The 27,635-nt window shown below is 31.7% G+C and overlaps 1 protein-coding gene across 1 annotated transcript; it reads right to left on the bottom strand.

Moving 5' to 3' along the window:
- Positions 1–3,561: 3,561 nt before the first annotated feature.
- On the bottom strand, positions 3,562–27,221 carry LOC142345116 (uncharacterized). Its single transcript, XM_075397202.1, has 5 exons — positions 27,069–27,221; positions 17,550–17,680; positions 17,060–17,202; positions 16,485–16,626; positions 3,562–3,660 (listed from the first exon to the last, which is right to left on the bottom strand). The coding sequence occupies exons 2-5, from the start codon at positions 17,580–17,582 to the stop codon at positions 3,562–3,564; spliced, it is 417 nt and encodes a 138-aa protein (XP_075253317.1). The 5' UTR covers positions 17,583–17,680; positions 27,069–27,221.
- Positions 27,222–27,635: the final 414 nt, after the last annotated feature.

Raw genomic sequence — 27,635 nt, 5'->3', positions numbered from 1 at the left:
TAATTAGAAAAATCAATGAGGAAGGCGCTTATATACATCAAAAAAGTAGATCATTGTGAATAGAAAAAAAACATAACAACCATTCAGACTGTTCAAAATAATTTCATAGTAGAAACAGCACAGTGAAATTTTTTCGAAAAAGATGAAACTGCCTCAGCATGTCAGAAAAATGCAAGCAAATTGAATGCAAAAAAAAACAAGCATTTCTGAAAGACATGATACCAGTTAACAGGTACATACACGCTACAAAATAGTGCTGATATTGATACTAGATTCTAACACAGAGCTCTTGGGTTGCGTTTGGGGTGCGTTTGGCGTGCAATCGGGGTTTGTTCGGGTTGCATTTGGATTCCGTTTTGGATGCATCGTGGTGCGTGCATTCTCATAACCAGAACAGTTATATTGTTTTTCTTCCGCTCACTTAACATCTTCTATTTACTTAGCAGTAACGTAGTTTAGTATGATGGGAATATGCCTGTGGTGTGATATAGTATAATGTAAATATGCCTATGGTGTGATGCAGTGTGGTATGAATATGCCTGCTGTCAGATGCAGTATGATGTGAATACGCCTATGGTGTGATAAAGTATGTTGTGAATACAGCTTTGGCGTGATGTAGCCTTGTGTGAATGTTCTTGTCATGTGAAGCACAGTCAGCGCTGAAGCAGGTTACAAACAATTTTTGTTGAGCTGACAATCGGAGCTTGACCAGGTTCAGAAGAAATTGGTTTTGGATCGCCAAGAGTTATATAGTCAATTTAATTAGACTGATAATTGCATGATAATATTTATTAACATATCAAAATCTGGATAAAAACAGAGGTACAAATTTACTCTTAATGAGACACTAATCATTGTAGTTTTTGACTGGAACAGAATCTGTACAGTTATTTAAAATCTCTCTATACAGTCTCTGAAATTACAATAGTTCTGCATTGCAATGCTCTGAGTGGTCAGCCCGTGTCGTATTTTGTATGCTAAGTAGTTTGCAAAGTCGTAAAACAAGAGATATGTATCAGAAATCCAACTGTCAGAGAGTTTCGTAATTGATCCTAAAGCTAGGTGCGTGACCTTCTTCTACGTATTGAAACACATTATACGTTTTATAAAGTTCCTGCAGATATTTTCTTTTGGTAAACTATTTTGTCAAAAGTGATCATATCAAAAAATTTGATTATAAGAATTCTGGGAAAAAAGGTAATTTTGACATCAAATGTTATTGGGAATTCGTCACCAGAGAATTGTATGGGATTCACAGTAGAGAATTCTTAAAATCAGAATTTTTAATCTGATTACGTTTGACAAAATAATTCACTAAAAAAAATTCTGAAGGAACTTATTAATACAAATAATGTTTTCCAATGCGTAGAAGAAGGCCGCGCACGTAGCTTTAGAATCAATTACAAAACACTCTGACTGTTGGATTTCTGATACATATCTCATTTTACAACTTTGCAATCGATTTGGCATACAAAATAAGACAAGGACTGACCATCCAGAGCTTTGCAGTACTGAACCATTGTAAATCTGTTTTATACTTGTACAGATTCTGCTCTTGTCACAATTGACACTGATCAGTGTGATTTTCAGAACTAAAATTTTCTAATGGCTTTATTCTGATTTTGATCTGCTCATAACGATTACCATACAGTAATCAGCCTAATTAACATTATTGTATAACCCTTATTATATATGCCTAAAATCATTTTTTAACATGTTTCAGCCCTAATTGTCTGTGAAAATTGCTCTGTTTTTAACCTGTTTCAGCTCTGTTTCACACCATAATCCATCACTAATGCTTAATGAAAAGACGATGTAGAGGAATAAATATACATGGAATGGAAGACGGGGAGACTGTGCAAATAAGAATGCAAGTATACCAGGATAACAACAAAATGTTTTTGGCAGAATAATATCATATCATATGAAACATATTGTTCTCCGTCGTACGTCCTTCTTCGCCTTCTTCTCCTCCTCCACCTCCTCCTCCTCCTTCTTCTTCTTCTTCTTCTCTTCTTCTTCTTCTCTTCTTCCACCTTCTCCTCCTCCTCCTCCTCTTCCTCCTCTTCCTCCTCCTCCTCTAATGTTCCCCCTCCATATCGTGAATAAGTGATCCAGAAGGTCGACGTTGCACCAGAACGCCCCACGAAAGCACCCTGAACGCACCCCGAGCGCACCCCAATCACTCCGTGTCAGTATCAGCCGTAGTATGCAGCGTGTATGTAGTTGTTAACTAGTAACGTGTCTTTACAATTGCCTGCATTTTGACTTCATTTTGCATTCGTTGATGTGGAATTACGCAGGTTCATTAGTGAAACACTCTGGGTGGTAAGCCCGGGAGCTTCTATTCCCAAAACTTTTAAATTGCAAAACCGAGTAAATTTTCTTGGATTCTCTGTTTTTACGCTAAATTATTCTGTTGTTTCTTTTTCCACGCTTGAAAAATTAGTGATGTAGCTTTAGTTTTAGCGATCAAAGCTTCCTGAGGGGTGGGTTTCCAAATCGAGCAATAGGTAACGACTTAGTAAGCTGCAATTGAGCTCTGAAAATTTTGTTTGAAAAAATTCCCAAAACGTCTGAAACTGTTCAGTGAAGTAGCTTAGTGTTATGTTCATTTTTTAGAACCAAGCAGTTTAAAGTTTTCTGAAAAAGAGTGCAAAAACGGGAATGAAAATTTAAACAAAAAAAATTATGTGCATGACTGCTTTGGGAGAAAAAGTTGTGACTTATCGGTGCAACATTGATGCTTTTTATTCTGAATAATGTTTGAAGGTATAGATGTCACAATTTCATCCTTGTCCAATTCAAAGCAACAAAAACGGATAATAGGCTAGATGTCTTAGTTTATTGCCTCAAGAAACAAAATTTGGATCCAAATGTTTAAAATATTTGTCTCTGGAATACGAGCTCCACGACCTCAGCTCTCAGCCTAACTGATTTAGGCTCGATAGAACTAGATTTTCAGTCACACTACCATGGAAATTTATCACAAGCTTGACAAAGTTTAGAAGCTGTATTTCGTCATACATGTCGTTTAGAAGCTATATTTCGTCATGTAACGTAAGTTGGAGAATTGTCGCCGAAGCACAAAAATGAGAGTGGTTTTGCGATATCTACATAAAATTTTATGCTCAATTTCATCACATTCATCAAAAGTCTTGCACTATTCGATAAATTTTGCAAAAAAGTACAACAAAAAGCAGAACAACAGAGAATTACCAGAGCATTACAAGGTTTAGCATTCGTCCGCATTTTTTCGCACAATCTTGTGGAATATTTCGCAGGAATTCCCTATACAACTGCGTACAATTTTTATCCTGCTCTAGTTCACTATCCGCATATTATTGCAAGAGTCTGTGGGGTTTATTTCTAAATCGGGTATCTAATAAGAATCATTCAGGATCCAAATATATATTATTTAAACTATTTTGCAAGATTGTGATAAAAAATTTTCTTACAAAATTACGAGAGCTCATTTGCAAGAGCGTTTCATACTCTGAGCATCATAATTAAAATTTCAATGCCTCAATGAGAACGTGTTGGAAAACGAAAATAGACTTACTAGTCTTTAATACATTCTTTTTTCATGTCGATTCTTCTGATCTCCCCCAAATCTGCTTGCATCTTGTATGCGCCTTGAACTCCCATGTTCACCCCAACCTGAACAAAACTGAGCGCTCCACCGAATCATTTGAACCGACAGAATATAAACAAATGTTTAATAAATTTTTGCAACACCACAAATTTTTGTGTCAAGATGCAAAGTTTACAAAAAAAAAGTTGTGATCGGTTACAAATAAGTTAACCAATACTTTGCATTCTGTTAGAAATTTGAGTTGGTATCATAGATTAATTAGGTATATCGAATTCAAACGTAAAAATTACGGCACACTTATTTCACTGATCTTTTTGACGAGAGCGAACTAAGTCATTTACGCTTCGTTTCTGGAATCGTGGTTCTATTAGGATTCCAAACAAAGATAGTTATCGGTATGTTTGGCAATAGAACATTACGAAACTTAAAAAACTAACCTTACATACGTGATTTTAGTTCTGTAGAACATGTAAATTTTTGTTCCGACCCCTCTTGAGGGGGGGGGGGGGAGGAACTATATACTCAAATGAGTTTTTTTTTGTTCAGTCAATTTTGGCCGATCGATATAATAATCGTAGAGAGTTGTGAGTGGTATCATAAGAAAGCCCGTAGAATATGGAATTAAAAAGATTTTTTTCATTTTTCGCTTTTTATAAGGAGTTATCGAGGTTTAAAGTTTTGTGAATATTAGACGTATTTCAGCTTTTTTGACCAAATTTGTGTCAATTTTGACCAAATTTTCGTCAATTTTGCTAAAATCTGTTAAAATTGTTAACTGTAGTGTTAAAGATTTTATCTCGAAATATAGAGGAGGGTTATTGAATTGTTCGATCCGAGTTTTTTGGCTGAAATTTGTGCTAAATTTCTCAAAATTCGGAGTTTTTTCGTCAAAAATGGGACCAAATTCGAGTTTTTAGCCTATTTTCTTCAAACTTGCTGAAAAGAGACACCTTAAAACTGCAGCCAGATTCTATTTGAGCTCAAAATAGAGCTAGTTGTACCGCAGCTGGCTATGAGCGTCTTCTGGAAATATAATCTTGCCAATTTTTTGCCAATTCAAACTCGATACAAAATGCATTATTTATTTTTGACAAACTGAAATCTATTGTATAGAATTGATCCATTTCCATTGAGTGTTTTTTCAATGGGCAGCAACATCTAGTTTGATCTTGATCTCACCATGGATCCTTACGACAAAAATTTTCTTGATGTAAATGGAGCGCGACCTTTTTTTTCAAATTATTTCCGCTATGTAAATGCTTTTTACAGCAATTGCAAACAAGAATTTACAATCAGGGCTCAATTAATGAAGACGCTATTTAAAATAGATGAGACCCAAGGAGATGGTTTCAGAGTTATGCTCATTGTTATTATGGTTCTGAGAAATTGTTTTCGTAACAATTTTATGGACTTCTTTCGTTTTGCTTTCATTTCTTATACTTATTCTGGCACAATGATTAAGTGTCCCCATTCAACAATCCAATTCGTTTTTAGAAAGTATAAAAAATCTAGCCTTTTTTTGTTCTTATCTGATGTCTGTTATGACTTCGAATGTATTTGAGTTGAGAAAATATTGGTGAACTTTTACACTTTGCTAGTATTTTTTATTATTTCTTTCAAATTCGATTGTAGTCTTAGTAAAATCGGGCAGAAACCCATTTCCTGTGATTTCTAGAATTATGACGATAACGATTTTATAGTTCGCTATTGTTTTCTCTAATTTGGTACTACGAGTTCTCAGTTTTTCTTTTATTTTTGATCAAAGTTGCATTTTTCATTAGCAAATTTTGTTTCCTTGTCGAATTATCACATTATTCACAAGTCCAATAAAACAAAGGCATTTTATAGAACATGCAGAATGTTCAAAAAAGGCGTATCTGGATATGTTAATTGTTTTTGTTGAATAGTTTATGCTTTTTGGGCTGCGAAACAGTTATCTCGCAAAACTTAAAGTTTTTTTTCTTTTGTCTATATTTGTCTTTTGTTGTTGTGCGCCATATACCCGATAGAAGTAGATCTTAATTGCTTCTCGAGGAGATATAATTCATCCTAGTTAAAGATTTCAGTTTACACCTGTTTCTTTTAATGACTTTCAAATTAATTTTTAAAAAGTTTCTTTTTCACCTGTCTCCTTTTTGCTTTTTATTTTGTCACCATGTTACTCAGTCTCATTCATTGGAATTCCTAATTACTTTTGTTGGATCAAACATGTTTTCTGCACTTTTTCATACGTTGTGACTGATTGCTTCGACCATTTAGTTTTTTGTCAAATATTTGTCGAGATTTCTATCCTGTTCAGTTTCTGGGTTTATTTTTGTTGTCATGTCTAAGTAGTCCCTTATATAGAAGGCTCGTTGTTGTTAAAATAAAGTAAAATGAAGATTTAAAATTTTTTCAGGTAGCGTCTTATTTTTATAGTGCTTTCAACAGTGTCATGTCGTAAAATTGTTTGAAATTTTGGTTTCTTTATGTATTTGTTTCTTTGTGGGCCCGTGATTTCGTTTCATTATAAACAGACTCAGTTGGCTCGCTGAGATGTTGAAACTTAATCCATCGCCTTCTGTTGTAATTCTAAGTTGGTTATGACTTTTTAAAATTTGTTTTTAAAAATATTTTTGATTTTTTGAGCCTCGTCTTTTTTAAAAAGTTTTTCAGTCGATTTGTAACTTAGTCCCTGTAAAAACGGGTCACAACTCCTTTCCAGTGAGCTATAACTTAATCATTAAAACTGTTTTAGCTTCAAACATTCGTTTCTTGTCTTTTTAATACCGTTACTACGAGATTTCATAAAATGTTAGATTTTTATGTTTTTGTACATTTCAACGTATTTTTGGCTTCTTTTCAAATTATAACAAAAATCGTTGATTTTTTTGGGTTTGAAGTTTTGTGCAATCAAATTTTTGGATAATGAAATGTCTTAATTGCTTCCTATGTAGATATAAATGAACATTTTAGTGTTTCCAGTTATTATCTAATAACAATAGTAACTGTGAAATATATTGTTTTCAAAACTGGAAAATTATTTTTGAACTTTGCAACTATTTGCTCATTTTTTGAACTGTTAACCAGTAGCATTGTGGACAGGTCCCATTTCTTTTCTAATGAATCCAGGTTGAATTGTTTTTTTTGGGTTTTAATGTGATGCGAGTTTGATTTTGTTATGAATTTTTCTATTATAGACATCGAGTTTTTGGTCGTAAACAATGTTTGCTGTTTGATTTTTATTATTGTCCCTTCTAGTTGTCCTATTATCAATAACTTTTGTCGGCCCTCTACCGTGATTTTATCGTATTTTATTGGTTGTATACTGAACGATGTGTTTTTGAAAGATTTCTATCTCTTCATCATTTGGTAGCCAATTAAATCAAGAATGTGGATGAACGAGGTCGGAACATTATGTGCATACGCACATTACCCAGCCTCCTTGTCTATTTAACTTTTGAATTTCATCACCCAAACAGGATGTTTATTTACAAATGCTAATTGTTCATATCAATTCTTAACAAAAACACGTGTATCTTTGTTTCGACCCCCACTTTAGTGGGGAGGTAGGAACTATATACTGAACTGGGTTTTTTTTGTTCAGTCAATTTTGGGCGATCGATATAATCATCGTAGAGAATTGTGAGTAGTATCATTGAAAAGACCGTCCAGCGTAGATTACGGAATTAAAATTTTTTTCGACTTCGTTTTTTACAGTGAGTTTTCGAGGTTTAACGTTTTGTAAACATTCGACTGTTTTTGTTCACATTTTCAGTTATTTTTACTAAAATTTGGCACAATTTCGCTAATATAATTCAAAATAAATTAATAAGTTTAACGGCAGAGTGCTGCTGTTACTATTAGAGATAGAAGAGCGTTGCTGAAATGTTTGTTTGAAGTTTTTTTTGGCTAAAATTTTTGATAAAATTTTCCAAACTCAAATTTTTCATCAAAAATGGAACAAAATAGGCCTTTTTGGGCTACTTTGTTAAAGTTTGCCAGACTTAGTGACCTAGAAACCTTAAAATAGGCTCCCTAATCTGAAAAAAAAGCGCTATTTGCAATTAGGCGCCGTATGAAAGTTTTCTGGATGTAAAACTTTGCCGTTTTTTGCAGATTTAACTGGATAATTAGACAAATAATATAACGAAAATTATGCATTGTTCTTTTTTTTAATGTTTGAAGAATTCCACGCAACAATTGATCTAATTCGCAAACAAATGGAACACTTGGATGGTTTGCTGGGCGCGCAACAAAATCAGGGAGAGATTCTACAATTTAATATATTCCTAGAATAAGAGACTTTTTGGTTTTTATTTTGATGCTGCTTTTTTCAAAAAAATTTGCTTTTGTTCTTTTAATGCTAATTACTGAAAATATTTTTTATTGACGAATCCTTTAATGACAACTGCAATTTACTTGAATCTGATACCAAATGTAGATACAGTTCGTTTTCAGAGAACCAAAGTTTTTTATGGCTTTTATGAAGAGTTTTATTAAAATTTAACTGAATTCTTGTCTTTTGCCTTCAATTGTTATTCTTTTGGTAGTCCGATTTTTAAGTTTAACCAATCAAAGATCTAAATTTCTTTTTCAGGAGGTGAAGTGAACCTTTTCTTTTTCATTTGGTTGCTACCTAAAGTTTCTAATTTTATTGATTGTATTTGTTTTGAGGAAATTTCTGTGATTTTTTGAACTTGTCAATTTTTTAAATTATTTTAGTCAACATTTTGCATATTTTCAGTAACTACAGGTCAACTTTTCCTCTGTATAGAATGCAAACTAATTTTGAACTAATTTTTTTGAACAGGTTTTCTTGCTTTTGGTACTACGAGTTTTCATACAAAATTTTCTGATTTTTCTGACTAATTTACCATTTTTGCTGTTGTTTTTGTTTCTTTTGTAAATTGTAATATTATTTAACAATCTAATTGGAAACAGCTTAAAACATTGAAAACTGAACATGTTTTTTGGTTTCATAACATATGGTTTGAAGGGTTGCGACACCCTTCTCTTGCAGAAATTGGTAGAGTTCTTCATTTTTGCCCTTTATTTGTTGTTAAGTTTTGTTGTCATATGCCAAATATTGTGTAAATAAAAGTCTCAGTGGTCCTCTATAGATAAGCAAATGAAGTTAATATTTGATATCGGTAAATAGCTAATGGTTGTTTTGAATTTCGAATTAAATTTCTAAAAAAAGAGTAATTGTATTCTTCAACGTATCCCTTTTTGTTCTGGTTTGCGTTTTTTTCGTATTTTACATCTTTGTATCACTTTTGTAAATTAGCCTCATTATTTAGAACTCTGTTTAGTGTTTTGTTGAATCAACCAATTTTTTTTGGATGATGAAACGTATTAAATGATGTCTTCAGGGCTTAGACAATTTGTTTCAGAAGAATTTTGTGGAGTTAAGAAACTTTTCAGTTCCTGTCGTCATTTTGTAATAGTCGTTTTACAAAAAGACGTTATGATGGTCAGAGGAAACAAAAATGAATGTTATATTCTCGAGGTTAATATCTTTTTGTACACTTCAAATTATGTTTGGGTTCTTTTTAAACTATAACAAAAATCGTTGATTTTATTGGGTTTGAAATTTTGTGCAATCAAATTTTTTGGACAATGAAATGTCTTAATTGCTTCCTATGTAGATATAAAAGAACATTTTAATGGTTTCAATTATTATCTAATAACATTAGTAACTGTGAAATAAATTGTTTTCAAAACTGGAAAATTATTTTTGAACTTTGCAACTATTTGCTCATTTTTTTGAACTGTTAACCAGTAGCATTGTGGACAGGTCCCATTTTTTTCTAATGAATCCTGGTTGAATTGTTTTTTTTGGGTTTTAATTTGATGCGAGTTTGATTTTGTTATGAATTTTTCTATTATAGACATCGAGTTTTTGGTCGTAAACAATGTTTGTTGTTTGATTTTTATTATTGTCCCTTCTAGTTGTCCTATTATCAATAACTTTTGTCGGCCCTCTACCGTGATTTTATCGTATTTTATTGGTTGTATACTGAACGATGTGTTTTTGAAAGATTTCTATCTCTTCATCATTTGGTAGCCAATTAAATCAAGAATGTGGATGAACGGGGTCGGAACATCATGTGCATACGCACATTACCCAGCCTCCTTCTCTATTTAACTTTTGAATTTCATCACTCAAACAGGATGTTTATTTACAAATGCTAATTGTTCATATCAATTCTTAACAAAAACACGAGTATCTTTGTTTCGACCCCCACTTTAGTGGGGAGGTAGGAACTATATACTGAACTGGGTTTTTTTTGTTCAGTCAATTTTGGGCGATCGATATAATCATCGTAGAGAATTGTGAGTAGTATCATTGAAAAGACCGTCCAGCGTAGATTACGGAATTAAAATTTTTTTCGACTTCGTTTTTTACAGTGAGTTTTCGAGGTTTAACGTTTTGTAAACATTCGACTGTTTTTGTTCACATTTTCAGTTATTTTTGCTAAAATTTGGCACAATTTCGCTAATATAATTCAAAATAAATTAATAAGTTTAACGGCAGAGTGCTGCTGTTACTATTAGAGATAGAAGAGCGTTGCTGAAATGTTTGTTTGAAGTTTTTTTTGGCTAAAATTTTTGATAAAATTTTCCAAACTCAAATTTTTCATCAAAAATGGAACAAAATAGGCCTTTTTGGGCTACTTTGTTAAAGTTTGCCAGACTTAGTGACCTAGAAACCTTAAAATAGACTCCCTAATCTGAAAAAAAAGCGCTATTTGCAATTAGGCGCCGTATGAAAGTTTTCTGGATGTAAAACTTTGCCGTTTTTTGCAGATTTAACTGGATAATTAGACAAATAATATAACGAAAATTATGCATTGTTCTTTTTTTTAATGTTTGAAGAATTCCACGCAACAATTGATCTAATTCGCAAACAAATGGAACACTTGGATGGTTTGCTGGGCGCGCAACAAAATCAGGGAGAGATTCTACAATTTAATATATTCCTAGAATAAGAGACTTTTTGGTTTTTATTTTGATGCTGCTTTTTTCAAAAAAATTTGCTTTTGTTCTTTTAATGCTAATTACTGAAAATATTTTTTATTGACGAATCCTTTAATGACAACTGCAATTTACTTGAATCTGATACCAAATGTAGATACAGTTCGTTTTCAGAGAACCAAAGTTTTTTATGGCTTTTATGAAGAGTTTTATTAAAATTTAACTGAATTCTTGTCTTTTGCCTTCAATTGTTATTCTTTTGGTAGTCCGATTTTTAAGTTTAACCAATCAAAGATCTAAATTTCTTTTTCAGGAGGTGAAGTGAACCTTTTCTTTTTCATTTGGTTGCTACCTAAAGTTTCTAATTTTATTGATTGTATTTGTTTTGAGGAAATTTCTGTGATTTTTTGAACTTGTCAATTTTTTAAATTATTTTAGTCAACATTTTGCATATTTTCAGTAACTACAGGTCAACTTTTCCTCTGTATAGAATGCAAACTAATTTTGAACTAATTTTTTTGAACAGGTTTTCTTGCTTTTGGTACTACGAGTTTTCATACAAAATTTTCTGATTTTCCTGACTAATTTACCATTTTTGCTGTTGTTTTTGTTTCTTTTGTAAATTGTAATATTATTTAACAATCTAATTGGAAACAGCTTAAAACATTGAAAACTGAACATGTTTTTTGGTTTCATAACATATGGTTTGAAGGGTTGCGACACCCTTCTCTTGCAGAAATTGGTAGAGTTCTTCATTTTTGCCCTTTATTTGTTGTTAAGTTTTGTTGTCATATGCCAAATATTGTGTAAATAAAAGTCTCAGTGGTCCTCTATAGATAAGCAAATGAAGTTAATATTTGATATCGGTAAATAGCTAATGGTTGTTTTGAATTTCGAATTAAATTTCTAAAAAAAGAGTAATTGTATTCTTCAACGTATCCCTTTTTGTTCTGGTTTGCGTTTTTTTCGTATTTTACATCTTTGTATCACTTTTGTAAATTAGCCTCATTATTTAGAACTCTGTTTAGTGTTTTGTTGAATCAACCAATTTTTTTTGGATGATGAAACGTATTAAATGATGTCTTCAGGGCTTAGACAATTTGTTTCAGAAGAATTTTGTGGAGTTAAGAAACTTTTCAGTTCCTGTCGTCATTTTGTAATAGTCGTTTTACAAAAAGACGTTATGATGGTCAGAGGAAACAAAAATGAATGTTATATTCTCGAGGTTAATATCTTTTTGTACACTTCAAATTATGTTTGGGTTCTTTTTAAACTATAACAAAAATCGTTGATTTTATTGGGTTTGAAATTTTGTGCAATCAAATTTTTTGGACAATGAAATGTCTTAATTGCTTCCTATGTAGATATAAAAGAACATTTTAATGGTTTCAATTATTATCTAATAACATTAGTAACTGTGAAATAAATTGTTTTCAAAACTGGAAAATTATTTTTGAACTTTGCAACTATTTGCTCATTTTTTTGAACTGTTAACCAGTAGCATTGTGGACAGGTCCCATTTTTTTCTAATGAATCCTGGTTGAATTGTTTTTTTTTGGGTTTTAATTTGATGCGAGTTTGATTTTGTTATGAATTTTTCTATTATAGACATCGAGTTTTTGGTCGTAAACAATGTTTGTTGTTTGATTTTTATTATTGTCCCTTCTAGTTGTCCTATTATCAATAACTTTTGTCGGCCCTCTACCGTGATTTTATCGTATTTTATTGGTTGTATACTGAACGATGTGTTTTTGAAAGATTTCTATCTCTTCATCATTTGGTAGCCAATTAAATCAAGAATGTGGATGAACGGGGTCGGAACATCATGTGCATACGCACATTACCCAGCCTCCTTCTCTATTTAACTTTTGAATTTCATCACTCAAACAGGATGTTTATTTACAAATGCTAATTGTTCATATCAATTCTTAACAAAAACACGGTGTATCTTTGTTTCGACCCCCACTTTAGTGGGGAGGTAGGAACTATATACTGAACTGGTTTTTTTTTGTTCAGTCAATTTTGTCCGATTGATATAATCATCGTAGAGAATTGTGAGTAGTATCATTGAAAAGATCATCCAGCGTAGATTACGGAATTAAATATTTTTTTGGACTTTTGTTATCTACAGGAGTTTTCGAGGTTTAACGTTTTGTGAATATTCGACTGTTTTTGTTCACATTTTCAGTTATTTTTGCTAAAATTTGGCACAATTTCGCTAATATAATTCAAAATAATTTAATATTTTTAATGCCAGAGTGCTCTGGTTACCATTAGAGATAGAAGAGCGTTGCTGAATTGTTTGTTTGAAGTTTTTCTTTGGCTAAAATTTTTGATAAAATTTTCCAAATTCAAATTTTTCATCAAAAATGGAACAAAGTAGGCCTTTTTGGTCCACTTTGTTAAAGTTTGCCAGACTTAGTGACCTAGAAACCTTAAAATAGACACCCTAATCTGAAAAAGAGCGTTAGTTGCAATTAGGCGCCGTATGAAAGTCTTCTGTTATTTAAACTTTGCCGTTTTTTGCAGAATTAACTCGATAATTAGACAAATAATAAAACGAAAATTATGCATTGTTCTTTTTTTTAATGTTTGAAGAATTCGAAATCGCAAACACTTGGAACACTTGGTTGGTTTGCTGGGCGCGCAACAAAATCAGGGAGAGATTCTACAATTTAATAGATTCCTAGAATAAGAGACTTTTTGGTTTTTATTTTGATGCTGCTTTTTTCAAAAAATTTTGCTTTTGTTGTTTTAATGTTAATTACTGACAATATTTTTTTGACGGCTTCTTTAATGACAGCACAATTTACTTGAATCCGATGCCAATTGTAGATACAGTTCGTTTTCAGAGAACCAAAGTTTTTTTGGCTTTTTTGAAGAGTTTTAGTAAAATTTAACTGAATTCCTGTCTTTTGCCTTCAATTGTTATTCTTTTGGTAGTCTGATTTTTAAGTTAAATAAATCAAAGATCTAAGTTTCTTCTTCGGGAGGTGAAGCGAAACTTTTTTATTCATATGGTTGTTACCTAATATTTCTTATTTTGTTGAATATATTTTTTTTTAAATTTCTGTAATTTTTTGAACTTGTCAATTTTTTAAATTATTTTAGTCAACATTTTGCTTATTTTCAGTAACTACAGGTCACCCTTTCCTCTGTATAGGATGCAAACTAATATTGAACTAATTTTTTTGAACAGAAGGTTTTCTTGCTTTTGGTACTACGAGTTTTCATACAAAATTTTCTGATTTTTCTGCATAATTTCCCATTTTTGCTGTTGTTTTTGTTTCTTTTGTAAAATGTAATATTTTTTAAAAATCTAATTGAAAAAACTTTAAAACATTGCAAACTGAACATATTTTTTGGTTTCATAAATATGGTTTGAAGGGCTGCGACACCCTTCTCTTGTAGAGTTTTTCATTTCTGCCCTTTATTTGTTGTTAAGTTTTGTTGTCATACGCCAAATATTGTGTAATTAAAAATCTCAGTGGTCCTCTATAGATAAACAAATGAAGTTAATATTTGATATGGGTAAATAGCTAATGGTTGTTTCGAATTTCGAATTAAATTTCTAAAAAAAGAGTAATTGTATTCTTCAACGTATCCCTTTTTGTTCTGGTTTGGGTTTTTTTTCGTATTTTACATCTTTGTATCACTTTCAAAAATTAGCCTCATTATTTAGAACTCTCATTAGTGTTTTGTTGAACCAAACAAAAATTTTTTGGATGATGAAACGTTTTAAATGATGTCTTCAGGGCTTAGACAATTTGTTTCAGAAGAATTTTGTGAAGTTTAGAAACTTTTCAGTTTTTGTCGTCATTTTGTAATAGTCGTTTTACAAAAAGACGTTATGATGGTCAAAGGAAACAAAATGAAGATGTTATATTCTCGAGCTTAATATCTTATAAACTTAATGGCTTCAAAACTGTGGTTTCGTAAAGTTGTTTGTGCAACTTATTAGTTCAGCTTGAATTTAATGTTATTTTATAGTCTTATGTCTTAGTCCCAGCAATAACAGTCGCTATTAGTTTTCGGAGTAGTTGCAAGACAAACTGTCTACTCTTTTAGTCGAAAGATTTGTTGCCTATGAGTTTTGAAAGTATTAGTTTTTAAAAAAAAGAGATAGATTTTTGAGATCTGGCAATTTTATTACTGTTTGATTGCAGCTAAGCATCTCTATATACAATTCACGTCATTTATCTATTGAATTACAATTTGCTCTTCATAACAGTTTTTTTATTTTCCTCAAATGGTCTTTCTTCTTGGAACAACCAGTTTTCATAAAATCAATTGTTGTGATTTTTGCATATTTGCCCATTTTTGTAGGTTTTTGTTTTCTTTTCACAGTATCACAATAATGGGCGTCATTTGATTTACAAAGGATGTTACCTTCAAAAAATGCAAACGAAGATTTTTAATTTTTTAGTGATCAGCTTAATATTTAATTTATTGTGGGGACATCGTTTTCGTGCACAATTTTTCGTGCAAATTCTTAGTTTTTGCCTGTAATTGTCGTTCTTTTTGTAGTCGTATGACATATCCTGGATAATGAAAGGCCTCAGTCGCTCTCTATTGAGGTATAAAAGACTCTCTCAATGATCTCATTTGATGCGTAATGTTTCTAATTAGTTCGAATTTAATTCTTTTTAAAAAAAGCAATGTTTTAATAAACTTTGCCCCTTTTGCTCATTTCTAGTTGAATTGTTGCCAAAGCGCATTGAGGAAAGGTCCACTATTTGGTTTTAAAAAGTGCCGGTTAATCTTCAGAGTATAACTTTTATCTGATGCCATTTTGATTTGGTTATTAGTGGTTTTCAAAAAATGGACAAGAAGTTTTGGTCGTAATTAATTTTTGTAACTATTTGATTTTTTGTCGTCTTTTCTGGTAGTCATATTATGGTAGCCACAGTTCTCATAGGCCCTCTAGAGTAGATTGTTTTATTGTTTTAGTAGTTTGTTGAACGATATGTTGATATGTTAATTTTTTTTATCTCTTCCTCATTTGGTAGACAATTAAGTGAAAAATGTAGATTGTGGGGGTTCGGAACTTAATGTGCGAACGCACATCACCGAGCCTCCTTGTTCAAAATATTTTTAATTTGTGCAAAAACTCAATTAATGAAATATTGATGTGAAATAATAAAGGTAGTTTTATATAGTTGCACAAGACTTGCTATGCATTTTTCGTAAATTTATTAATAAGATTACAACCTGTAAAACTGAGCTCTTCAAATTGTCAAGGAGCTAAGAAAGAGTTTCAATCAAATTTGCCGCTTTAACTAAAATTAGTTTTTTTTAAAAAAAAAAACGGTGGTATTTTACGTTTAATAAACCAATTGTACTGACAAGGACAACTTCCTCAGCTTTAGAACCGAAAGTAAATATTTATATTTACAACCGAAGACATCAACTAAACTGAGCATACAGAAATTTTCAAAATTTGCAATATAATCATAATGAAGACTACTGGCTAATTTTTTATTGTTTTTGTTCGTTTTTGCATTAAATGACCTCAACAGAGAATTGCTGCAGACAGAAGTCTGTTTAATAAATTTTTAAGCCAATCACAGTCTGCGAAAACCCTATTCTCGTTTATATAGCGAATGTTATTATATATCTATCAGTTTCTAGAATACTTGTACCATGTGTATACCGCTGAATCGGGCAACTTATGTTAATATCATTGCCACAATTAAAGTTTACCTTCAGTGTTTTCAAGAGTCGGTTAGTCATCTACAGTTAGTTGAGTCAACTTCACGTTCAGAAATAAGTAGCTCTATATACAGAAAAATCAAGGCTGCAAAAAGAACCCTATCAAGTCTGCCTTAAATAATTCATTGACTGAATTAGCTGAAGAGTCAATCATAAAAATATGAAATAATATTTCTATTCGATATGTAAATATTTACATGGAACAAAATTATTTCACCTCTCTGAGAGCTGATAGGTTGAGTGAGTTCTTCTCTGTCATGTCAATTTCTTTCTGTATGTCGTCGAGTACTACCACTTCAGTTGTTGGATCGCCTTTAGACTTGTCAAATTCCACACACATCGGCGTCAGCAACTCTATTCTGAAAGCGAGGCTGACACTTAAAAACGGAGTGAATTTGTTCAAAGTTCTATTGACTGTGTTGTCAATTTCTTACCAGCCAGCACCCGCCCCAACCAAATAAATTGCACCATTTGGTCCACTTTGCCCCTTTAACTCCACAGATCATATCATAATACATGCAGAAAGGGCTTTATAGTACGGGATATGTCAACAAAGGAACACGATTGGACTATTTGGAAATTATAAGTTGCCTTTGTCATTTGTTGCAAATTCAACAGCGAATAATACAATTAGCGAATAATTTTAATTAAAAGCAGGGGGCTGGCTCGTAATTCGTACTACTTTATCTCTCGATGCAAATCAATGGAGTCCAACTCGGTAGTTAATGGATTTCACGTTAAGTTGCACACCTTTTTAGCAACATATTTATGCTCGATTCAAGCAATACGTACATGGGGTGCTGCCAAAAGTGTACAGGCGGAGTCTTGACCACAAATGTGCCCACTGCTACCTGGGATGCCTCGTTTAGAGATCCAGCTGGCATCACATACTGACCCAGTCCAACTATAGCCGTCGTGTTTGGACCACATAGAGTCTAAACGACGAAAATATAGTATTGCCGGAGTTTCGCCCAGACATTGAGTTTCAATTGTGCTTTCACCATAAGAATTGAAATTTCATAAGGAAAAGGGGCGGGGGGGGGGGGGGGAGGGCCACATATAATATTATGTATTTTCACCCGTACATAAATTAAACCGCCAATCTTTTCACACCTTATAACCCTTTTCACAACTTTTTGCTATCCATAAATTGATTGTTAACTGTGCAACTTATCAATTGATTTGATTTTGGGGAGAAACGATAGAGGGTTTAATCAATTGGGCTTAAATTAATTGAGTTGAAAAGAAACAGAATCGTAAAACCGATGTTCTGTGGTCTAACCCTGACTAAATCTCCGCACACAGTTCGAAACATCCTTGCTTCGTAATTCTACAGGTGCTAAGTTGTCTTCCGCTTGTTTCAGCTGCTCAACAGTCTCGATTTGACTTGGATACCACAAAGGTACTTCTCCACTGTGCCTAAGTATAGCATGCAATTAACGAAGTCCCAAGCTGCCCAATAATACCATTTTGTTTGAAATTTATAACTTTGGTACTGATCAAAGGAGACGAATTTTTTTCCCTTTTGCCGTCTATATTCTGCTAAAGAGCGTTTACGATCTGTGGCATTCTTGTATACAACATACAAAGACAAACAAAAGGCTTTTCGCAAGAGGAAAACCCGTTTGTCACCCCAAATGATGAGACAACCGAATGCGTTTCGATCAATACGGCTCATCATTATGATGAAAAAATCTACATTGGTAGACTAAACATCAGAGATAAGGACTTGGCATTTAGTTGAAACTTATACCTTTTTCCTATTTTTGTTTGTGTTATCTTTGCGCTTCCTTTTCATCCCCTGATTTCATTCAATCTTTTTCGATCTTAGGTTTGTGGAAAATTTCTTTCACTGAATTGACTCTGGCTGTACTTACAAAAATTGTGTTTAAAATTTAGCAGATTATTTGATTTCAAAAACAGCGGTGGCTTCAGAATGTTTTTTTTAATATAGGTCAAGCTGGTTTCATTTGGAAAGGGATTTGAGCCTTTCCTGATTGCAAATAATTTGCAGTTAACCAGTTTAACCAATTTTGACACCAGTTTATATCATCAATCGGTTTCGGAAAAAATCCTTGAAAAAAAACAATTAATTTTAGATAGGACATCAATCCCCACGGAAATAAAGCCCCACTTGAGTTTTAACGAGCTGGGCATTTAGCGAGTGGTCACGCTTAGCGACCCGTTGTACTTGATATGAAACCATCGCAGCCGATCAAATTATAAGGAGCAAAAATCAAATTTAAAGTAGGGTCTTATTTCCGTGGGGGTTTGTTTCCTATCAAAAATTATATGGAGGTTTTTTTCCGTGGGGTTTCTTTCCCAGACCTATTATCAGTATAATTTTTACAAGTTTAACTTACAGCAACATTGTTTGCATTAAGAAGAAGCGTTAGTACAACAAAAAAACCTCCTTTTTTAATAGGAATTTGTGCTTTTTCTTAGCGCAAGATACTTATATAATAATAATAATAATAATAATAATAAAAATAATAATAATAATAATAATAATAATAATAATATTAATAATATTAAAAATATTAAAAATAATAAAATTAAAAATAATAATGATAATAAAAATAATAATAATAATAATAATAATAATAATAATAAAAATAATAATAATAATAATAATAATAATAATAATAATAATAGTAATAATAATAATAATAATAATAATAATAATAATAATAATAAAAATAATAATAATAATAATAATAATAATAATAATAATAATAATAATAATAATAATAATAATAATAATAATAATAATAACAATAATAATAATAATAATAATAATAATAATAATAATAATAAAATCTTGATTGTTTGAGTGCATAGGGAGAAACAAATATATTCAATACATAATTCATAATATTAATAATAAAAATAATATTAACAACAACAACAACAACAACAATAATAATAATAATAATAGTAATAATAATAATAATAATAATAATAATAATAATAATAATAATAATAATAATAATAATAATAATATAAATAATAATAATAATAATAATAATAATAATAATAATAATAATAATAATAATAATATTAATAATAATAATAATAATAATGATAATAATAATAATAATATCTTGATTGCTTGAGTGCATAGGGAGAAACAAATATTTTCAATACATAATTCATAGGCATGATTCATACCATTAATTTAAAATGAGTAAATTACTTCAGTTTAAATCATATTAGATAGGAAAAAGTTTTCATTAGTTAGCATATTAGTTTCGTTCATTTTTTCCAATTACCAACTGCTGTCAAATTTAGCGTTTTTACATTAGAAAAACTCAGTCAATATGTTTGCAAGTCAACAAAAACTGGCAATAGTTGACAATATGGCAACCCAAGTTGAATCCCAGACGCAAATACCCTCTCTTCTGACCTTCGAAGACCAAAAGGAACTCTTGTTTGCGTTCTAAAATTTTTGTGCCTTATAATTAGCCTCTAATGAGACTATTGTTCGCGCAAATCTTCTTTAAATGATCCATTCCAGAATGATACAACCTCTGATCAGATCATGTCCAGAACACTGATCAGTTTTTACGCTCGAATTTCATTCTCCACGCAACGTAATTCAACTGCCAGATGCACAGTTGTGCGCTCAAAGACTATCTTTGTGACTTTCTTGTCTTGACCGAGGATTGCAGTCATCATTGCAGGACATCAAGAAACCCACTTTTAATTTGAAAACTTTTGCCCTAAATTTTCAATAAATATGCAAATACCAAAATGAAAGAATTCTTTTAGTTGTAACTCCAAAAACAAATCAGTCGTAATTTGAGAGGTCAAATCAGAGCTTCGCATTTATTATAACTGCAATAAATGTGCAGCTCTGATTTGACCTCTCAGTAATAAGCGGTAATAAATTTAAAAAAAAACATTTGCTTCGAGAAAAAATCTTCAACTCAGATGCAGTAATAATCATATTGATCATTTGTGATCACATCAGACCCCATAGTAACGTAGACTCTATGTTATTGATTTTTGGGACAAATGTGCACTTCATTAAAGCTGCGATTTTTGAAATGTTTTCATTAAAAAAAAAACAAATAATATTTGATGCATGACTCGCCTAGCAGTGATAGCCCGCAGAACAAATATAAAACGTTTTTCTCAATGCGCGTCTTTTCTGGATTCCTTTATAATAGGAAACTTATTTGGCAGTTGGTTTCTCGAATTTTGAAGAATCTGAACTGTCAATTGCAAACATTGTAATATAAATTGGATGATTTTTCTTTCCTATTATTAAATATTCCACTAGCCCAATTCTTCCACCAACAAAGCCGTTATCTTGATTTTGGGTGTGCTGTCCATTCGTTTTAATTAGTTGCTATTGCAATCAGTTGGTTTCCTTTTTCAGCGGAGCCATCAAAAAAGTTGTTTACAACAGTCAAAATTGGACAATTATCTTTCAAGATCTTGCAAGGTCATGCATCAGCTTGCAAGATCTTGCAAGACACTTGCAACATTATGCATCTGCTTGCAACACTTTGCAAGACTCGTGCAAGAATCTTGCAAGGCTGCGTATCAGCTTGCAAGAATCTTGCAAAAGTCTTGCAATATAACAGTCCAATTTTGACTGTGGTGTGGATCAAATTTTATCAGCATTTGCTAGATCCACTGAAAATGAGAACGAGATGGTAGCATAGCAGCCAATTTAAAAAATGGGTGATGGAAAAACAAGAAACCCAAAATCAAGATGACCGACTTTTGGTGGAAGAATTAGGCTAGTGGAAGAGTTATCAAAAGGAAACAAAATTCATCCAACTTATAATACAATTTTGCAATTCACAGTTTAGATTCTTCAAAACTAAAAAGCTGCTATGGAACGCTTTTTAAAAGAATTGAAAGGCTAACAGAAAAGACCATTGATGATTTTCGCCAAATACTCATTTAGTAATTAAAAAACGTTATATTATTGCTACACAAAATATCAAGTTTTCTTTATAGCTTCAAGTTTAAAACTGCATTTTTTTTTAAATTTAGACTGCTTTTTTGCAAGATTTTGATAGATTCGTACAAAAAAGGAGTCCGGATCATGCATCCTACAAGATAAATGTTATTTGCATTGATCTTTCAAGATCTTTCAAGTTAATCGTTGGAGTTCATCTGGGTTAGCAATTGTTTGGGACTATTGTTCTACAATTTTTCAGTTTTTGATTTTTTTTCTCCGTTTTCTTAGACGAGTGCCTAGTTTTTGCTCTTAATTATCGTTTCCTAGAGAACAAGAAATTGAGCCTCGAACAATGAGCTTTGTCATACATGTAAGAAGCCAACAAATAAGGAATTTTGATCCTGTGATAAATAGTAACAAGGAGGCTCGGTAAAATGCGTTCACAAATAGAGTTCTCACCCAGCTCATCCACATGAGAACAGATAGAAAATCCAAAAATTCAAGTATTTTTAAAAGAATTTGTGTGTGAACAAAAATATAGCCTTCACCGCAAACACTTCATTGAAGTAAAAAATGCCGCATTAGATTAATGAGATCTACCATTAATAAGAAAGCAAGGCAACGCGAACAACAAAATCAAACAATAACGACAAACATTATTTACATCCAAAACTTTATGTGCATTTCTATTAAAAAAAGTTATTAAAAAACTCAGGATAGCGTCCGATAAAACTGAACCTGATTAAAATAGCTTGCACCTTATTAGAAAAGAAAATTTCTATAAGGCTTGGATAAAATTAGACAAAAAAAACAAAACAAAGTTTTTTATATTTTAAATATCTATTAGTTTCAACGTAAGGAAAACCATTAGATATCAGTTGAAATTATCCAAACGTTTAATTATTACCAATGCCTATATAAGAGGGCATTTCGATCTCTTTTTTTCTTGCTGTTACAAAAAGGACAACAAATAGAGACAACAAACTAAAATTAAATTGAAACTCGTCATAAATCACTGTCGAAGCCGAAGTTATTTTATGCCCCTCAAAATATGTTTGGTTGCACCTCTTCGAATTCCAATAAATTGGTATATGACCTCTCAATAATAAAACTATGTAGAAAAAATTCACAAAAATCTCTAACTATTCAGAATATGTGTAATCTTTAAAAAACCGTCAAACATAGACGAAAATTAAAAATTAATTCACTTTTTTTTGCGAAAATTCCAGGTCGAAGCCAGTACTTTCCTAACAAATTATTCAATAAAACCTTTAGATTGTGTACACTCGTGCTTTTTCTTGACTCCAATAATGTCATATGTGATCTTTAATTAATAAGAAGGTAACAAAAACTAGGTAACAAAAACACACAAAAAAAAACAAAAAAGCAAAGCTAGAAAGTGTTTTTTTAAACAATTCATTTCAAAGTCATGAAAACAAGCCATCAGTTATCTGCTGAAGTCAGATTATAGGCTCCTCCGATCCCCCATAAAAAACCAGTGAGACCTTTCATTCTTCATTCGACTAAAAGACAATATGAAAACGACAGTTAAAGAAAAAATTAGAAAAAAACTCAGTTAAATTCTTCGAGAAATTGGTGCCGAAACCGTTGAAACCATAATTTTTAACTTTAAGGATTTTAATTTGTTCAATTGTGCCTGATGTTGCATGCCAGTAATCTGTTATAGGAAATGGCAATAATGTCACAATGTGAAAAAAAAACGAGAAAAAAGCAGTGAAAAATGTGCAAATGCCCAGAAGTCAAAAAACTTCGTGAAATCTGGTAGTATCAAGGCTATAAAATAGTAATTTAACTTAAAAAACCGCCATAAAGATTAAATTTTAATTCAGTAGAAAAAAGAATTATTCTGTCTTTGCTGACACAAATTGTCCAAATAAATAGAAAAATAGGGACAAAGTTCGAAAAGCCCGTGTTTATTTAAAAAACAAATAAATTTAAAGTCAAAACGGCCACACGTTTCCAAGTAGAAACCAGAGATTTTAATTAGGAACTGCTTAGTAAACCAATTGGACCTATCGCTGGTGAGCTTTGGTTTAAATTGTTCTGTTCTTTAAGTAACATAAAAAAGATCGATTTTTTTCAAAGAAAAAAAATACCAACTGATGATTACAATCCGATTTTTTTGGATTGTAACAGTCCAAAATTGGACCAAAATAAGCCTCGCTATTGTTGTTTGCCCACTAAGGAAACCTAATTGTTCTAATGTTATAGATATAGATAATTTGTTAATTGAGAGAATCAAAAATCAATGCTTCATTTTTGATAATCATCGAAATAAGTTAGCAAAAATTTGCCAAACGTTACTTCAATGAATGTGGAAGTAAAGCTAGCCCCCTTAGAGTTTACATAGATTGTTTTGGTGGTTTTTGGGGTGTGTCCTTCCGGCAAATTTAATAAAACTTGACCAAAGAAGTTTATTTCGTGCAATTTTTGATGAAACAGGCTGATTTTTTAACAGAAATTTCTGCCAAAAAATGAAACAAAACAGTCTTAAAAAATTTAGACTGCGTTTTTGCAATTCACAGTTTAGATTCTTCAAAACTAAAAAGCTGCTATGGAACGCTTTTTAAAAGAATTGAAAGGCTAACAGAAAAGACCATTGATGATTTTCGCCAAATACTCATTTAGTAATTAAAAAACGTTATATTATTGCTACACAAAATATCAAGTTTTCTTTATAGCTTCAAGTTTAAAACTGCATTTTTTTTTAAATTTAGACTGCTTTTTTGCAAGATTTTGATAGATTCGTACAAAAAAGGAGTCCGGATCATGCATCCTACAAGATAAATGTTATTTGCATTGATCTTTCAAGATCTTTCAAGTTAATCGTTGGAGTTCATCTGGGTTAGCAATTGTTTGGGACTATTGTTCTACAATTTTTCAGTTTTTGATTTTTTTTCTCCGTTTTCTTAGACGAGTGCCTAGTTTTTGCTCTTAATTATCTTTTCCTAGAGAACAAGAAATTGAGCCTCGAACAATGAGCTTTGTCATACATGTAAGAAGCCAACAACTAAGGAATTTTGATCCTGTGATAAATAGTAACAAGGAGGCTCGGTAAAATGCGTTCACAAATAGAGTTCTCACCCAGCTCATCCACATGAGAACAGATAGAAAATCCCAAAAATTCAAGTATTTTTAAAAGAATTTGTGTGTGAACAAAAATATAGCCTTCACCGCAAACACCTCATTGAAGTAAAAAATGCCGCATTAGATTAATGAGATCTACCATTAATAAGAAAGCAAGGCAACGCGAACAACAAAATCAAACAATAACGACAAACATTATTTACATCCAAAACTTTATGTGCATTTCTATTAAAAAAAGTTATTAAAAAACTCAGGATAGCGTCCAATAAAACTGAACCTGATTAAAATAGCTTGCACCTTATTAGAAAAGAAAATTTCTATAAGGCTTTGATAAAATTAGACAAAAAAAATAAAACAAAGTTTTTTATATTTTAAGTATCAATTAGTTTCAACGTAAGGAAAACCATTAGATTTCAGTTGAAATTATCCAAACGTTTAATTATTACCAACGCCTATATAAGAGGGCATTTCGATCTCTTTTTTTCTTGCTGTTACAAAAAGGACAACAAATAGAGACAACAAACTAAAATTAAATTGAAAATCGTCATAAATCACTGTCGAAGCCGAAGTTATTTTATGCCCCTCAAAATATGTTTGGTTGCACCTCTTCGAATTCCAATAAATTGGTATGTGACCTCTCAATAATAAAACTATGTAAAAAAATTCACAAAAATCTCTAACTATTCAGAATATGTGTAATCTTTAAAAAACCGTCAAACATAGACGAAAATTAAAAATTAATTCACTTGTTTTTGCGAAAATTCCAGGTCGAAGCCAGTACTGTCCTAACAAATTATTCAATAAAACCTTTAGATTGTGTACACTCGTGCTTTCTCTTGACTCCAATAATGTCATATGTGATCTTTAATTAATAAGAAGGTAACAAAAACTAGGTAACAAAAACACACAAAAAAAACAAAAAAAGCAAAGCTAGAAAGTGTTTTTTTTAAACAATTCATTTCAAAGTCATGAAAGCAAGCCATCAGTTATCTGCTCAAGTCAGATTATAGGCTCCTCCAATCCCCCATTAAAAACCAGTGAGACCTTTCATTCTTCATTCGACTAAAAGACAATATGAAAACGACAGTTAAAGAAAAAATTAGAAAAAAACTCAATTAAATTCTTCGAGAAATTGGTGCCGAAACCGTTGAAACCATAATTTTTAACTTTAAGGATTTTAATTTGTTCAATTGTGCCTGATGTTGCATGCCAGTAATCTGTTATAGGAAATGTCAATAATGTCACAATGTGAAAAAAAAACGAGAAAAAAGCAGTGAAAAATGTGCAAATGCCCAGAAGTCAAAAAACTTCGTGAAATCTGGTAGTATCAAGGCCATAAAATAGTAATTTAACTTATAAAACCGCCATAAAGATAAAATTTTAATTCAGTAGAAAAAAGAATTATTCTGTCTTTGCTGACACAAACTGTCCAAACAAATAGAAAAATAGGGGCAAAGTTCGAAAAGCCCGTGTTTATTTAAAAAACAAATAAATTTAAAGTCAAAACGGCCACACGTTTCCAAGTAGAAACCAGAGATATTAATTAGGAACTGCTTAGTAAACCAATTGGACCTATCGCTGGTGAGCTTTGGTTTAAACTGTTCTGTTCTTTAAGTAACATAAAAAAGATCGATTTTTTTCAAAGAAAAAAAATACCAACTGATGATTACAATCCGATTTTTTTGGATTGTAACAGTCCAAAAATGGACCAAAATAAGCCTCGCTATTGTTGTTTGCCCACTAAGGAAACCTAATTGTTCTAATGTTATAGATATAGATAATTTGGTAATTGAGAGAATCAAAAATCAATGCTTCATTTTTGATAATCATCGAGATAAGTTAGCAAAAATTTGCCAAACGTTACTTCAATGAATGTGGAAGTAACACTAGCCCCCTTAGAGTTTACATAGATTGTTTTGGTGGTTTTTGGGGTGTGTCCTTCCGGCAAATTTAATAAAACTTGACCAAAGAAGCTTATTTCGTGCAATTTTTGATGAAACAGGCTGAGTTTTTACCAGAAATGTTCGCCAAAAAATGAAACAAAACAGTCAACAAAACTTTTTATGTCTTTGAAAATCGAATCTACAACACCATTGGTAACAATTTATCATACTTTAACAAAATTGACTATGTTTTCGATAAAACTTCCGGAAAATGTGAATAAAAATAACGCAAATCAATCTCAATATTCACAAAAACATAAACATCGATAAATTGCTGTGGAAACAGAAATTGGAAAAGATCTTTTTAATTCCATATTCTACGCTGGATGAGCTCTTTAGTGATACCACTCACAACTCTCTACGATGAATATATCGATCGGCCAAAATTGTCTGAACAAAAAAAGACCAGTTGAGTATACAGTCCCCCCCCCCCTCAAGAGGGGTCGGAACAAAAATGGTCGACACCTTCCTGGTTTGTCAATTCGCAGCCCTATCGAATGGTTACGTTTGATTTAATCACCATAACTTTCAAAACCGATTGAGCAATATCTGGAAAAAAACTTGATGTTGAGAAAAATTCCACCATTAATATTTATCAATTTTGTCGTTCATTCCTTTCAATCCGGCTCCTAAAAGCTACTCAGCCATTTTTAAATCTGAATAAATTTGTAGGGCATTGACTTACAGAAAGAGCAACTTGAGTTCGTTGAAAATTTGAGCTGAACTGTTATTATAATAGAAGTAATTATTTTGAATAGGATTTTTTTCCTTATTTAATGTGTTTTCGTCAAAAATGATAAATTGTTTTGCATTTAAAGTCTAGTCGTCTCACCTGATATTTCAACTCCCCACAATGTCTAACAATTTTTTTTCACAAAACACAAAGTCTTCTGTAAAATGTCTCTTTTGACGCCTACAACTTCGAAATCTTTCTCTCCTTCCTTTAGTATCGAGTTTTTTGTGGAATAATAAGCCTTTGACTTAATTGTTTTATTTCACTCACCCCGCTGGGCAGTTGAACAAGTTTCAGAGGCGACTGTGGAACAAAACACTTGTGCCAAAACGGACGTCTTTATCCAGCATGTTTGAAATTCCTCAACTCTCGCAAAATATAACCGAATTTGGTCGCTTTTAGCAGATATGGAGTTAAAAAACTAAAGAGAAACCTTGAAGGCCTCCGCTTTTTATGCTGTTGGTGAAAAAGTTTCCATGAGATATTGATAAATTTACGTTTTGCTTATTTGAAAATACAGAATGATGTACAACTGTTGCAAATAATGCATTCAAAAAATAAATATTCATACCAGAATCTTATCTAATGTTTTCATGAATAGATAAAGCTTTTCTGGTTAAAAAATCGACACGCTATTACAAAATTCCCTGCTGATCAGTTGCAAGG

This window comes from Convolutriloba macropyga, chromosome 8 (genome assembly GCF_964194025.1).
Source record: "Convolutriloba macropyga chromosome 8, txConMacr16.3, whole genome shotgun sequence".
NCBI lineage: Eukaryota > Metazoa > Xenacoelomorpha > Acoela > Convolutidae > Convolutriloba > Convolutriloba macropyga.
This window is presented reverse-complemented; position numbering and strand designations above follow the sequence as displayed.

What these genes read in the sequence shown, in the direction of transcription:
- LOC142345116 (XM_075397202.1), bottom strand. Translation starts at nt 17,582, where the DNA reads ATGTTTCGAACTGTGTGCGGAGATTTAGTCAGG. An exon ending in CACTTTTGGCAGCACCCCAT is followed by an intron (nt 16,627 to 17,059) that starts GTACGTATTGCT and finishes CCTCGCTTTCAG; the next exon opens with AATAGAGTTGCTGACGCCGA. An exon ending in ACCTATCAGCTCTCAGAGAG is followed by an intron (nt 3,661 to 16,484) that starts GTGAAATAATTT and finishes AGTTTTGTTCAG; the next exon opens with GTTGGGGTGAACATGGGAGT.